The sequence below is a fragment of the Thunnus maccoyii genome, chromosome 23, assembly GCF_910596095.1.
Source record: "Thunnus maccoyii chromosome 23, fThuMac1.1, whole genome shotgun sequence".
Classification (NCBI taxonomy): Eukaryota; Metazoa; Chordata; class Actinopteri; order Scombriformes; family Scombridae; genus Thunnus; species Thunnus maccoyii.
Window position 1 is genome coordinate 11,218,082 of NC_056555.1, and position 15,214 is coordinate 11,233,295.

The 15,214-nt window shown below is 42.9% G+C and overlaps 1 protein-coding gene across 7 annotated transcripts in view; it reads left to right on the forward strand.

Moving 5' to 3' along the window:
* Window positions 1-15,214, forward strand: part of mdfic (MyoD family inhibitor domain containing) — a 221,007-nt gene that overhangs the window by 94,755 nt on the left and 111,038 nt on the right. For 6 of the 7 annotated variants that reach the window (XR_006093793.1, XM_042402697.1, XM_042402696.1 and 3 more), the window contains exon 5: window positions 10,789-10,826. Coding sequence is in view for 6 of the 7 variants with exons in the window: in XM_042402697.1 (XP_042258631.1) it covers window positions 10,789-10,826 (38 nt within the window). In the remaining variant the exon portion in view is untranslated. Of the gene's footprint in view, window positions 1-10,788; window positions 10,827-12,755; window positions 13,172-15,214 lie in introns of those variants that run through there. The other variant, XM_042402695.1, reaches the window with a different exon arrangement.

Consider the following 15,214-nt stretch of genomic DNA (forward strand, 5'->3'; position numbering starts at 1 on the left):
TAGCAAGAGGAGGCACACATCCAAACATGCCCCCGTGTACACAGGAGACTGTCCTCACAGAGCACATGAGCAGTCTATTTACCATTTTCCATACCCAGTAAAAAAAAAAACAAATGGCTATCCCCCATAGTGTGCTACCTAGGAGAGAGTACCCACTCTTTCCATTATTCTCTCTCATCTCCTCTGCTCTCCTCTCGTTATTTTCACTTCTCACTCCTTAATATTACGCCGAGCTCGTGTGTGTCTGGCCGCAAGTATGCATGCACTTAAGCGTATATGTGTCTGCATGTGTGTGTCTAGAGTGTGGGTGTTTGGGCAGTGCTCAGTCTGAGCAGCGAGGAGGTGATTTGTAGTAGGGGCCTCTACTACAATGCTCACTTCAAAAGCTCCTTCAGGATGCTGCACACTCTCGCGCTCTCCCGCACTCTGGGCCCAAATCAGCGGGTGAGTTCCTGCTTTGCGCGGCATTAACCTACCATTTCCCTCATCCTCCTCATACATTATGTCCTTTGAATTTGTGTACCTAATTAGACCTTTGGGTTTGCTCAAGCTGCTTGTCTAATTTATTTGGCTCACATTCACTGAGGTACATGCACTTTTTGTCCTTTCTGTGTGTCAAATAAAATGCTGGGCTGTTACTTTGTAAATGAGGTGAGTTTTACGTGTTTTTTCACTGTCTTCTAGGATGAGATTATTCCATGATAAAGAACATTTTGTTTTGTCTATACTTGTAGCTAAAATCAGCCTACTTCCCCTTTGAAATGTCTGTTTCAACTCCGCATAGCACAAAATGAAAACACGCTTTCTCCTGAAGCACCAGACAGGCTACAGCTCTTACAATATATCACATATTTTCATAGGTTTAAGAGTAATTTCTTAGACAGTGAAAAGACTTCAGACTGACACATTCATTGAATGTACCCCCAATACTCTGAAGGCTGATCAAATAGGCTGATTTTTATTTGTACATACTCCATTAAAAGCCTCAGTGGACATGTTTTCTCTCTTAAAGAAGGAAAGGGGCGGCTTCGCAACCCACTAGAGAAAATTTCATAAACAGTCACAATTAATTAGCTAAACCGATCATCTTAAAGCGCCGTTTATTTCCAGATAAGGATTTAACTGTACATGAGAGGGAAAATGTTATGAATTGTGAAATATTGATGGTGTTTGTATAAACGCCTTTGCTTATGTCTCTTTTAAACTGTTTATAAATTCTAATGCGGGGCCTTTGGACTCCTGCAGTTTGGGTTTGTTAGCATTTAATGCAGAAGGGCGGGGAAGCGATGGGCAAATAAGCAAAGGCCTGCAGAGATTACTAAATCGAGCTCTGAAGTGCAAATGAGCTTCTTCCTCTCTTGGATTCTAGATTATTTTTTTTTATTACACACTGACATTGAAACATGGGACACGGGAAACATGTTTATTTCAGCTAATATTAGCATGCCTGGCCAAAAGATTTCTCCCTGTAAAGCTGAGGTGCTTAATTAAATTAGATCTCAGTTCTGCTAATTCCTTGTTGTGCCATTAGTACTGTATAATATTAGAGGGCACCATAGCTCACTAATGACTCAAACAACAAAGTCCAGATGGAAAAATCAGACAACTGTGTGTCATGAAACAATTTAAAAAAATTTTACTCCCAGCTGCCAAGCTGACTAACACATGTGCAACGTTTGAATTAACAGCTTGTCAGTGTTTATATTTGGGCAAAAACTTTGTTGGAACCTTTCACCTTCTAAAAGCCACTGGCACAGCTTGACCGTCTTTTTCCTCTCTGCTGGAACAGCTTGAGTCGAGGCCTGATTAAAAAGCACAGACGTTGGCTGTGTCTTCCTGGGAGGTAAGAGCTAGCTAGGAGCCTGTTCGGGGCCTCGGGGAAATAAAGATTTGGATCAGGCTGATTTGAGTAGATGAAGATAGTGTGGTAATTACAGGCATCCCAGATCTCAGCAGTAGATATAGCAAGCCAGGCCCAGAGCTTATGGGAGTGTGATAAAGATGGAGTCCTGTGTATTGGCAGGCAAGCGTGGTGGATGATGAAGGGAGTGGGGAGTCATTCTGTCACTGATCCACAAAATCACATGAAATAGGACCCAGGGTAAGTCACTAACTGCGTGACATCTCCTGTCATGGTACGAAAATATAAATGTATGCCATTTGAAACAGGAAGAAAGCAGTTGGTCTGTATGCATTACTAATGCGATTATGATTTCTGTATTAGCTTTTTTTTGCGGCTATTATTAAAATCATATTAGCACATTTGATTCAGTTTTACATCTTTGTCTCTCTTTATTTGCATCTTTTTCCACAATTCCCTGATGTCTCTGTGCTCTTTAAAGTTAATTTATATAGAAAATCTGATGAAAATTATAAGGGAGAGGATGATTATCAGAGGAAAAATTTCACCCACACTGGTGATAGACACTAATAGGACTCCATTGTTGGTAGCATTTAGCCTGTCCTGATTACCTTGTTTTTCATGGCTGCAACCTAAGGTGGGTCTCCATCCTGCCAAACCTCCAGCCCTCCATCCCTCCTCCTGGGTGACATTTCAGACGGGGCCCTGAGGGCATTCGGAGGGGAGGCATCGAACAAGGTAATTGCGGCGAGGTTTTCCCTCACTAAATTAACCTCTGCTCGGAAATTTATTGGCCAGCCAGCTCTCCAGAATTATTTAAACTTGCCGTTATTTCTGTGTTGAGCAGAGAGACATTCTGGCTTTGCGGGGTTTATTTATACATATATTTTTTTTATTTCTTGTCTTCTCATCTCTTTACTCAGAGGTTTGATTACGTAGAGATGGAGGATGTGTATGGAGGAAATGACAGCGGACTGTAATTCATTACAGACAGACGCGAGCTTTTGGAACATTTTTTAACTGATCACCTGTGGAAATATACAAGAGGTTGCGTAGTTTTGATGGCTGGGTGAAGTCAGCGCACTCCCAAGGGTCAAAGCCGGGCCACAATACAGTACACTGTCGCTAATATATGCTGCTCCAGAAGAAAGCCAAAGGAATTTGTCCTTTTTTTGCCATTTCAATTCTCTGTTTGGCTGCCTTGTCCCTCCCATTTTGTCCATTTGAACCTGACTTATGACTTCAGTTTAATAGTTGTAATAATACTGCTTATTATGGCCATGACATTATACATTCCACCATTTCCCCAATTGCTCTCAGAATAGCTGTTTTTTTCTTGGGGTGGCAAGCTCTTGGAACAAAGTATGCAGTTCCACCTGGACAGAATTTAGGCAGTGCTGACTTTATGCCAGAAACACAATCGGCACATTTGTTAGATTTTCATAACTGTCATTACTGCACACCTCAAGAGTTCGACCTCACACATGCAGCCTATAAGGTCTGAATGGGCGCCCTTTATGGCACATTAGAGTAACTGTGTGGAAATCAAACGTGCACAGTATTAATATTTAAGAGGAATATTAAGGCATGTCATACCATTAGGAACCATGAACTTGACCCTCTCTAAACTTTCCTGGCCACTGTTTTAGAAAGGGTAGAGATAAATGGATATGCTGGAAACCTTTTCAGTCTCCTCGTGTCCCCTATATGGCATATTAAATTATCCTGGGTTCAGTTACAGGGGCTTGACTAATGTTAAAGTGTCTCTTTCGCTGCTTGTGTAACTGAAATATGTCGGCCGGTTCTGAATAAACATCAATCTCTACGCCTGTGCCTCTGGATGAGATGATTGGCCAAATCGTAAAGCGGAGACAGCTGGTGGGGTAATGTCAGCTCGGCCGGGACGGACAGTCAGCGCATCATGATTTACATTGCATCTGGCATTTTGGCCAACCGACGGAGGAAAGTATCAGTCAGATTTATTTGACTTTTCTTTCCTCTCTTCCTCCTCTCTTCAGCTCCTTTCTCAGCTTGCTGACAGGCCCTCAAGTCATTCTAGTGTGTCTACACATGTAAAAGGCTCCTTTAAGGAGGGAGTAAGGAGGTTACACTTCTCTTTTTTCCACCGTCTCCCTCTCTTTCTTCTCTGTCTCTGTCTCTCATTGGAGCGCTGCCAATTTACCGGCACAGTCCATGACGAGGAGTGCAGATAGGAGATGGGAGACAGGCAATGTCAGAGACAGGCACTCACCCTTCTGACCAAGGCTAGTTTGTTGTCTGTATGTGCTGCATAACCATTTGCACATTTCCCTTCTATCTCGTATTCACTGACCTAGCACCTCACAGCCCCCAACCCATCATCCCTTACTGCACCAATTTGTGAATCAGCTTATGATAATGGCCCGATCATAACGGAGCAGGCCCCCATTGAAATGAGATCGGCTGCGACAGTGCTGACCTTTCAGCGGAGGCAGGAGTAGTAAAGCGCTCACACCGTAACAAGGTCTGTTGAGTAAGCAACTTAGAAGGCAAGGTTACTGTCCCTGGAAAAATGTACGAGAGAAATAGGAAGAGCGAGAGAGTGTGTGTCTGTGTGTGTGAGTGAGAGACAATGTTCTGATTGTGATTTCGCAAGTCGATTAACTTCTGTGAGTGCCGTGTCTGTGTGTGTGTGTGTTGTGGACGTTCTGCTGATGCGGATGGTTTCTAAGAGCGTACAGGACACTGACGGGTGGGGCAGCTTGACGTAGATGATCTTTACGCATCAAATGGAGAGGCATCAATCTCAGGTGAATGGCCCTGGTCCTTGCACTGAAATCCACCCCTTTATCCACTTGAGTAAGAAGGATAGAAATGTCGTTCATTCAGCACAGCATACACTGATGTTAGGGTTAGTCATGCAGAGGCTATACATTTTAACATCTGCTATAGTGTGTTTGTGTATGCATGCGTGTCCATGTGTGTCCGTGTGTGCTTTCGCAAGAGAGTGCGAACTGATTTGAGGGCACATGCACATTCATACCATCCTTGGAGTTTCCTCAGTTGTTTTGCCCCTCCATAAATAAAACAGCTTCTTTTGGCCTTGCTGACAGGTCCTGTAATGGAGTCTGCATCACCAGTGTGACTGACTGACTGTTTTATCTTAACTGGTAGACCATGAAGCAGCCAGTTCACTTTTACCTGGGGCCTGACAACAAGCAAGGGCAGTTGCAGATGACTCAGTGTGTGTACAGAGTGTGTTGATACCTGTGTTTGTGTTGTGTATCACCATGTGTCACTATCTGCCTGTACGGGTGCATGCATGGACGTTTACGCGCATCTCCCAGCCTACGCGTACATCTGCCTGTATGGTGACACAAAAAGAGGTGAGGGGTGTGCACGATCAATCTTCATTTGGTAATTTATGAAGGCGTCCGCTTGTCAAGTATCCAGCGGCGTCTGGTACAACTCATTCTGCTGTGCTGGAGGGGGGAACCCCAGGGTATCTGCGCCTCCTGTCACCTCCCCTCCCTCCTCATCGCCCTCTCGTACGGTGCCTGCTGCCGTCAGCAGCCCAGAGGCATAGCAGAGAGAGAGACGGAAGACGAAGTGAGAGAGGAAGCCATGCGGGATTAACCCTGTGGCCACCCACGGCAGGTGCTGAGGCAGCCACGCGTCCAGCCTCATTAAGGAAAAGGAGAGAGGGCAGTGTGGCAACAAACACAAGGGGGAAGCCTGGAATGTACATACTGAACCTACTGAACACAAACACACACATCTATTAAACCACTGTGCCATGCCTCAGAGACTGGCACCTATGTAGGTAACATTGACACTTTGGAGGGTGCTTGTCCTTTTCTTTTTGCTCCTTTTCCTCTGTCCCCCTATTTCTCACACCCATCTCCCCTACCTGCTCTCGCCCTCTTATTCCCTTCCCTTCATTCTCCTTCAGCTTAACTATCTGCACGTTCTCTCCACAAGCTACTGCATTCTGTCCTCACCCCCGCAGCTCCAACTCTTTCCAGCTCTCTTTTCTCCCTGAGTGGACCCATAGGTGGGGTTGGCTCGGTCTGGCAGGCATGCATGTCAGTCCATGGGCACCTGGGTGCGATAATTGTTGACACTTGGTGTTCTGGGCGCACAGGAGAAGACATCAGGTGGTAATTTGGCCCATAACACAGGGAGCACAGCACAGCACTCGGACCAGGGTGAATAGGCAACAATTATAACCCCTAATTAGCCTAAACACACGGGACTTTCTGTAGATCTCTGTGAGTGTATATGTGTGTGTGTTTCTGAAAGCATATGTTCCCTTTTTGTGCACATACACCCGAGGTGAACTGTAGTAAGTTTGTCTAAATGCTGAGTACCTAGTTTTTAATCATTTTGAATCCTAATTTCAGTCTGAGTCCTGTTTTGTGGGCCAAGCACGTCTTTTCTAAAGTTCATCCTTTGATGGGAAGTAGCTACTAAATGCAGCACTGCAAGAATCTTATAACAGAGTTCAGTCTAAAACGAGTAGTTTCAACATTAGTCTTTTTACATCACCCCTATTTAACTTGAGTCTGTTAATAGGGCTGCAGAACTGCCCTCAATCATTAATCATGTAAAAATATAGGAATTAGAAAAAAAAATCACTTTGATCCTGATGTGTTACAGAGTTCTTGCAATTCTTCCTATTTGCTCATCTCCCAACCCGTTTCTTTGCCATTCATTTTATCAGCTGATTAAAGATTAAAATTTGCTTTTAAATAAGTGTTTCTGAAATTAGTGTGGTCAGGACAAGAGTTGCGGTGGTCTCCTGGTATCTTTTTTTCCTCTAATTTCAGTGGATGGTCCATTTGTGTGACGACATTTCGGGTGGTGAATTATTCAAGGCACTAAGCAGCACTTTGGGCCAGTTTCCCCCAGTCGGCATCTTTGATTGGAAAAACGGGGGCTGATTTGTGAACGATAGCCCCAGGGCTGCTGGCCTAGGGCGAGCTCAGGGGGGGGACACTGGCCTCCGAGCCCGTCCTGGCCCTAGGGAGGGAAGCTCCGGCCATGGCCGCCAGCCTTCCAGTTTCCAAAGACAGTCCTTGCCTGTCCGCCCCTATCAGCCCTGCCTCTGGAAAGTGAGGTGTGATGCAGGAACGGTTCCACAGAGAGTATCAGACGGATGAGGCACTTTCTGAGCAGCGTCTCTCCCCGCAGCCAGAGCCTCCGTCTCCCGCGGCTGCCTGGGCAATTTGTCGGTCGACCTGCCAGGAGCAGAATGCAAATCCTCACCGGAGGAGATGCACAAGGGCTTCAGTGCCTGCCAGCTGTGTGTGTCAGTGTGAGTGTGTGTCTGTATGTGTGTGTGTGTGTGTGTGTGTGTGTGTGTGTGTGTGTGTTTGTGTTGCCTGGCAGTCTTTTCTATAACAGCCTAACAGGATAACTGTCATCAAGACCTCAGTGTATCATTGTGGGTATGTGTGTGTGTGTGTGTGTGTGTGTGTTTGTGTGTAGGTGTGTATAATGTATCATCTGGCTGCTATACTACCACTGTCTCTTTCTCTCTCCCCTTCTCTCTGTCTCTCAGCTAAGACACAACTCTCCTTCACTGCTCATCAACCCACCACTCCTAATTTATAGATGGGCATAAAAACTCTGTATTTTCACTCACCCTGCCCACCTTCCGCCTACCCCTGCATAGCACCAGCATGACAAAATAGGACACATGCTGTTAACCATGTAAAAGTTTTCATTTTTTCCCTTTTCCTCCATCTCCTTCTCTCCTATGTTGCACCTCTCTCTCCTCCTCAGACAATAAGGCTACACATACATCCTCTGCTTGTAAATGATGACTAAGTACTCATCTGGTGAATCGACTGACCCACGGCTCCTGGGTCAAACTCTGGTTTTGACATGTCTCACAGTTTCACAGACACATTCAGCGCACAAAGAAAGATAAATGAATGAAATGCCAACATAAGCAACACAGTGCTCTCCAGACAGCACAGAGTTCAGAGAAGTTTTCAAGGACAACTCCATACACAAGATGAAAGTGATCTTCTGAGCTCTCATCTCATCTTCACTGCTCATATCCAAATACCACCTGGCTTATTCTGTGCTGTCAGCACTTTTTATCTAAAAAATTAATACTTCTTTTTTTTTCTGGTCAGATAGGGGTACTTTATTCGTCGCGGTTTGCCCGGAGTCCTCCGCATCTTCGGAATGTAAAAGATTTGAAGGCACGGATAAAAGGCACTTTTCTAATCAACATTTTTTTTTCCTTAAGCGCTTCTTTCTTTTTAAAAGCTGTTTTTCATTATTTATAAGTGTTCTGAAGGTGCTACTGAGCTGATTTCTTTCACAAGGCCTGATATGAGGCCGATGGAGCTTGCAGAATTGATTAGATAAGCTTGGAAATTACAATGTCGAGCACGCAGTGCTCTGAAATGTGCTCTAAAATACACCCAATGCGAATATTAATACCCAGGGCTTATAAGCACATATTTGAATGCATGGGGGAAGTTGATACATGAAGTTTCATGAACTGTCCAGTATGCACTGCCGTATATTACTGATCAAATAAAATATTACCTCTCCTTCCCGAACGTCATTGGATTGATAGCGATGAGTGGGTAATCGCAATTTCATCATTAGCAGTTGAACATTCAGAGCTAATCTCTGTTTTACTGAATAATTCTGAAAGATGTTAATCAAACATACGAAAGCATATTTGAAATATTTAACCAAACGATATTAATGAAGATCAAAGGGTGGGCTGTTTTTAGCGGATGTTATGTGAAAGGCCTGGGTAATAGCTGGGTCCATAGGAGCACATGAAACACTTTGTCTTCTGCTAAATATTTCATGCCTGGTACCTGTTGTATGGTGCTTAATGAGCTATGGGGGGAAAAAAGGTAATTTATCATGCAAAGTTTTCAAAGGAAATGCAAATTCAGATACACACACACACACACACACACACACACACACACACACACACACACACACACACACGAACACACATTCCTTGCAATTTTTTTAATACACATTTTTCCTCAAGTAGCATAGCCATAGCCACACCACATTTTCCAGGGTGAATATTTTAGCCCTGAAGAAAAGCAAACTCAAGTGAGAGCAAGAATCAGGGGTCAATGGTGTGTCTTTAAAGAAACTTTCTCTCTGTTCGCCTCTCTACTCAGCTCTGTTCCTCTCTCGAATACTAATATCAGCAGGGAGAGCGAGAGAGGGAGAGATGACAGGAACATTGTGGACGTATGTGTCAGGGAAAGGGGTCAGTTCTGGGCAGACGCATGCAAATGCTCGCCCATTAATAAAATGTATCCAACTTGCTGTCGACTCCTTTTTTTTCTTCCTGTTTTTTTTAAATTATTTTTTGTCTTTCTATTTTCCTTTTTTTTGTTTAAGAGAATGATACACGAAGAGCCAGTTGAGGCAAAGCTAAAACAGAAGAGTGTGTGTAGGGCTGTGTATTGTCTGTAGTGGAAGAAGTATTCAATTCCTTTGCTTACATACATTAAAAGTAGCAATACTACAATTTTAAGATCTTACCAGTAGAAGTACTGCTTTAAAAATGTAACTTATTTAAAGATGCATAAGTATTACTTGCAAAATGTACTAAAGGTATAAAAGGTAGAAGTCCCCAATATGCAGAATGACACCTGTCAGTTATTATTATGTTATTACTGATGCAATAACACATAAGCAGCCTTTTAATATTGCATGTGGTCAATTTAATCATTCTGTTTTACATAAATTTGGGTAATTTAATTTTAAACTATGTATCATATTGTAGGAGCTGATGATACAGTTTGTATCATCAGATATTAATTTGCAAAGTAACTGAGTTTCAGTACTGAATCAAAACAAGTTTTTACATTTTTTTTATGCCGTACTTTGTGGAATACAAACTTGTTTTCTACAAAACCCTATTTCATTGAACAAGAGTTGCCAAATAAAATTAACTTAACACAAGCAGCCATACAAAAAAATTCAGTCAAAAAAAAGTTTAAATCAGAGAATGTCTGGCCAAGGACCAAGTAAAGAAGAATATGAATCTGAGCAAGAATTCAATATGTACTTGATAGTTTTGTGCTACCGACACATCGGCTGGTACCAAAAAAGTATTAAGGTTACATACCCAGGGTGCACCTGTGTATGCATGTCCAAGACTGAGTATGGAAGAGGAAGTATCTGTGTGGGTGTATTAAAGAAAGAAGAGACATAGTAGGTTTAGGTGAGAGAGAGAGAGAGAGTGTGTGTGAGTAAAAAGATAGAGTGAAACACTTGGATCCTTTCCAGTGCTACAGAGCACCAGGGCCAGGAGAAGGGCAGGGCAACAGTAAGAGAGTGACAATCGTCAGGTGATTAGAAAGACTCGGAGGCTAGGTAGACCTACAAAATGAATAACGGCGCACCCCAAACCGCGCCATAAGGCTCAATGGTTTGTGATTTGCAAGTTGATAAGACAAGAAGATTAATAATGCCGCATGATAATGGCTGGCTGAAGCTCAGCTGGGGAGATGGTAATGATGGGATATTGCTGTAGGAGCAGTTCACTGAGCCACAGTGGAGTGAGGGAAAGATAGAGAGAGGGAGAGGCAGAGAGATGGAGAGAGAAAGAGAAAGAGAGACAGACTGATGGAGAGAGACTGGTAGAGAGAGAGAGAGAGAGAGAGAGAGGGAGGCTGCAGCCGCATGGGAGGAAAAAAAAAGAACTCATCCCAATTGGCCCTCAGGATATGAGAGTTTGAAAAATGAGAATGCAGTTATCATTTTAATTAGATATAAAGTTTTTTTTTTTTAAATATATATATATTGTGTATATATAATTTTGCTGAAATAAGGACTTCAAAGAACATACTGTACATCTTTGCAATGCACTGTCCCGTCATAATTCCTGAATGACAGTTTTTGTTAATTTGCTTTTTTTTTTTTTTTTTTCTCTCTGTCAGGTGGTGTATTGCAGGAGGTTGTGGCTGGTGGTGAGCAGGTAAATCATCTCCCAATACATATACCATTACATACAGTACTCTCAGGCAGATTAAGTTACACACATGTCTGCAGACGTCGAGCAACACCACTTTTTCTCCTAACTGTATGTCTCAAGGTTGCTGTTGTTCCAGAGTGCTGGATCAGTGGTATAATGAATTGTTGTGATGGTTTTTAGGGAAATAGTAAGTACCAGGCTGTAGCAATAATAGTATTTATTCACTATCTAGAAGTGGTCTCTAGTGTGATGTATTGCCACTTTAATTTGACTCTTTTTGTCCTCTGTATCACCATAGAGGAAACAACATCAAATTGCAAAGAAACAGCATCCTTTTTTTTTCTTTCTTTCTTTTTAAATCTCATCAACACAAACGTCCAATTTCCCTCTGAGAAACAGGAGCCTAATCTCCCATGGAATTTCTACATTTTTAATGATTACGTTTGATTATGACAAGCTGTTAAACGCTGTGATCTATTTCTGCTAGCTCCCCGTTACATCTTCAGTGCTGTTGACTTGTGTGTTTACACCTCAGACAAACATTTTGTCAGATCCCCGATTCATCTTAATTGCACCACTTTGTCAGCGCCTGTTGATGATCTTTTACCGTACCTTCAGTCAGTGTTACACCGCTGTCTCTTTGTCTAAGACGGCACACATGCTGGAACGACTTAGATACTGATCAAACCGCTTTTCATCTCCGAGGAAACTCATGATTACACAATCAATTCTGAAGCTGAGCCAGTTCTTAGAAATGAAGCGAAGGACCCGAGGGTTGTTTTGCATATACCGAAAATGTTGTCATTGTTTACTTATACTCTAGACCTGACCAAACTTCCTTGTGTGAGCACTCTGATGCAAAACACAGGATCTCTGTTCAGCCAAGACCTCTGAGCTCACTAAAAACAATACCTTTGCTTAACAATCTTTGGGGGAAACAAGATGGTTGATGCAATGCTTAGTGAGTGGTTTTAATCTTAAGGCATGCTGGTTAATTATTCAAAAAGGTTTCTGAACCTGAGAAAAGCTTATTTGAGTAGGTTACAGTCAGATGGTGGAACATCATTGATAGAATGGCATTTGAGTTGTTTGAGGTCAGCGCGGCTCTAAACGATCCCCAAACATCCATTAATGAGTCAGTAATGGTCATTAAGACGTAATTAACACGGCAGAGCGGGGATGTGGGAAACTGTAACTCGAGCAATGTCTCCGCTGTTTCGTCTAATGCTTGGGAAAATAAGATATTACACGATCCAGCCAAGTGTAGGAGGCCTATTTGTGAAAGTAATCACACTAACGAGTGACAAGTTAATTATGTGACAAGTTGTGTTCTGAGGATCAACTTGGCTAACAGATGTTGTTATTGATAGCAGTCCCCAAGAATAGCCATGATAGCTAATCTCATTATGCGGCATGTTAACAGCAGTTGTTACAGTATATGATGCAGTGATGTTTGTCACTGTGTGGCAGATGGCAATTCAACAACACATTATTTATTGCAAGGAGAGTGAGATTTTCACCTCCTGTTTGCATTTAAGTGCCTAAAGGATTTTTTTGACAGCTAATCAAGTCTTTGTTAAAGGAAAGTGAGAAATGATAACAATCTCTAAAGGACAAATATGGAGACTTTTTCCCCACAGTGGGGATATATAAGGTAGTGTGTGTTAAAGAGGGAAAAGGGGGGGAAAAAAAACCTGCAACCAAAATGTCAAAGTGCCACTTTAAGATCTTTTTTTTCTAAAAGGGACCTACAGTAGATTGATAAGATCAAAATCCTGTCAGCATGTTCCTTTCTGTTTCCATCTAGATTTCCACTTAGACAAGTTTTAATTAGATAGCAATAAGTAATTAGTATTTAAAAAGTTTTTCAGGCTCTAAGTCACTCTCCCTCTCTTTCTCCTTTCCTTTCCTCTCTCTCTGTATGTATGACAGATGTGTTGGATGCCCCTAGCGCCAGTGATCGCACTGAGAAAAGGGTTGTTTGTCCAAAGTGGGATTGACACTCAGTCAGGGCCCCGCCGGTCACCCCCTATCATCGACATGACACAAAGTGGAATGAGCCACATTAGCGACATGCAGCCGCACACGTGCAGCGCCCCTGCAGTTTACACCCATTAAACGCCCATGATAATGTTCTGAACGCCTGTGGCCCCACACCCCCCGTATCGCCGCTTCCTGGATCTCCGCGCGGTAAGCAGTGATAACTGATGATGAGCGAAGAGACGTGACAGTGTCAATAACCATAATCGTCCCTGGGCAGGAAATAATGAAGCGTATGTGCCATGTCAGCCCTACATGCCTTCAATATCCTCTAATAAAATGAAGTGGAAAAAAATTTTATCTGAGGGGAAAAAAAACAACAATCAATAAAGCCATCTAATGATAAATGCGAAATTGCCATGTGGAGTGAATATTATTTTCCCTCTCTGAGGATGCTGGGCAGATTATTAGGATGAAGGGGAGAAGCCTATTTGTATGTAAATGGGAGATTGATTATATTTATTTGCTGGCAGAGGGGCTCTGAACAGCTCGTCTCTGTGACACACACACATGCACACACACACGCACACACACACAAAGACAAGTGAGAGACATCCATAGAGAGTCTGGCCATCAGACAGCTGTTTTTCTGTCTGTTCTACGTCCAGGCCCTTTTGACAGAGGAAAGAAATAATACAGAAAAGACAGAGGGAGAGAGAGATCATTCTTCTGGCTGCCAGCTCCGGCAGGGCTCACCTCTCCAGAATATTCTAATTACCAGCCCTCCTCATTACAGATGCCATGTCAATGAGAGAGGGGAGGAAAAAAAAAAAAAAGAGAGAAAGAGAACTTCAAGCAGAGAGGACCAATTCTGTAATTTCTTAATCACTTTTTTGGCAACCTTTGCATGTGCCCCTGTTAATGCCACAAATTGAATGTTTCTTTGGTTTCTCTCTAAATAGGCTATCATGCCGTTGCGGCGGTGCTTAGCGAAATCTATTATTGTCATTTGCATAGGGGCCTTTTTAGTGGCAGGATCCTACAGAGGGGCGAAGAACAAAGAGCTCATGAGGGAGAAAATAGGACAGGAATGATCCGGCGCTGCCTTCAAAATGTGACGTCAGGTCCCTAATGAAATCTTTTGACTGAGACCATAGCAAATGGTGGAATCTATATCTGACACTTAATGGTTTGCATAGAAATTAGAGACAGAGAGCGAGCGAAGGACCCCCTTTCGCTTGATGTCCCCTGATTAATTTACAGCACTTTTGTTACATCGGCATCGTCCAAAATAAATTAACCACGCTGGAGATATCAGAAACGGGAGGGGGGGGAGGAAGGAAATGCAATTTATTAGAGAAAAAAGTGAGATGAGATTAAATAAAACACCTAATTGACAGAAAAAGTCACCAAGCACAAGCGCTGTTCGCCATTGTTGAAGAGAAGCATGTGTATGTGTTTGGAAGGAAAGGAGGGAGGGGGGGCATAAGAGGGAGAAATAAAGAAAGAGCGATAGAGTGAAAGAGCTGGCCACTTGATTTCCTATGAAAATTAATCGGCTATCAAACAATCTTGGTCTGCTGAGGATGATTATACAGCAGGGGCAGCAACAGAGGAGGCAGGGGGAGAAAGTGCGAGTAAGAGAGAGGGAGAGGGAGAGAATGCCCTTTGTGTAGGTGAAATGTGTCGGAGACTGTCATCGTAATATACCTCAGTGAAATGAAGGTTAATTCTGATGTACAGCCTGCATGGCCGTCATTATCGGCGAATCATGAAAATAAATTAAGCCACTGAAATAGATACTCCTCTGGTACGCGGCAGGGATCTCATGAAGGATGGACGGCTGAACTTTACAGATTATTATTGGGAAATAGTGCCGAATTCAATTAATGCACCTAAAAGACACCTTTATAGAGGGCAGCCATAATTTAAATGACAGCAGGGTGTAATTTTGCTTGTTATAAGTCAAATTTGCAGAGTTTCATGTTTCATGCGTTTTTCTCCTTCCCCCAGCCCATTTTATCCCTTTTCTCCCCCCCCCAGCCCCCCCCTTTTTATTATTTTTTTTTTCTGTTTGCCGAGGATCTTCTTGTCTTGTCCTTACTCCAAGAAAATTCCTGAAAAGACGAAAACACTTCCTCATGTTAAGGTGTATGCTGCTGTACAGCTGAAATCAGATATACAAAAAAAAATTAAATATATAAAGCAAAAACATCCACTGCATTTTCAGTATTGCAACCACTCTCCATCTCCTCCCGAGTCTCAAAGTATATTTACTGTAATCCTCTCCGGCAGATCCTGCATCGCCTGTCCGCTTTCTCTATTTCACCGTGCTGGACCCCCCCGTGCACACGAACCTTGCGAAGCATACACATGCAGGAGCCTTTATGTAGATCCACCCCACCTTGAAA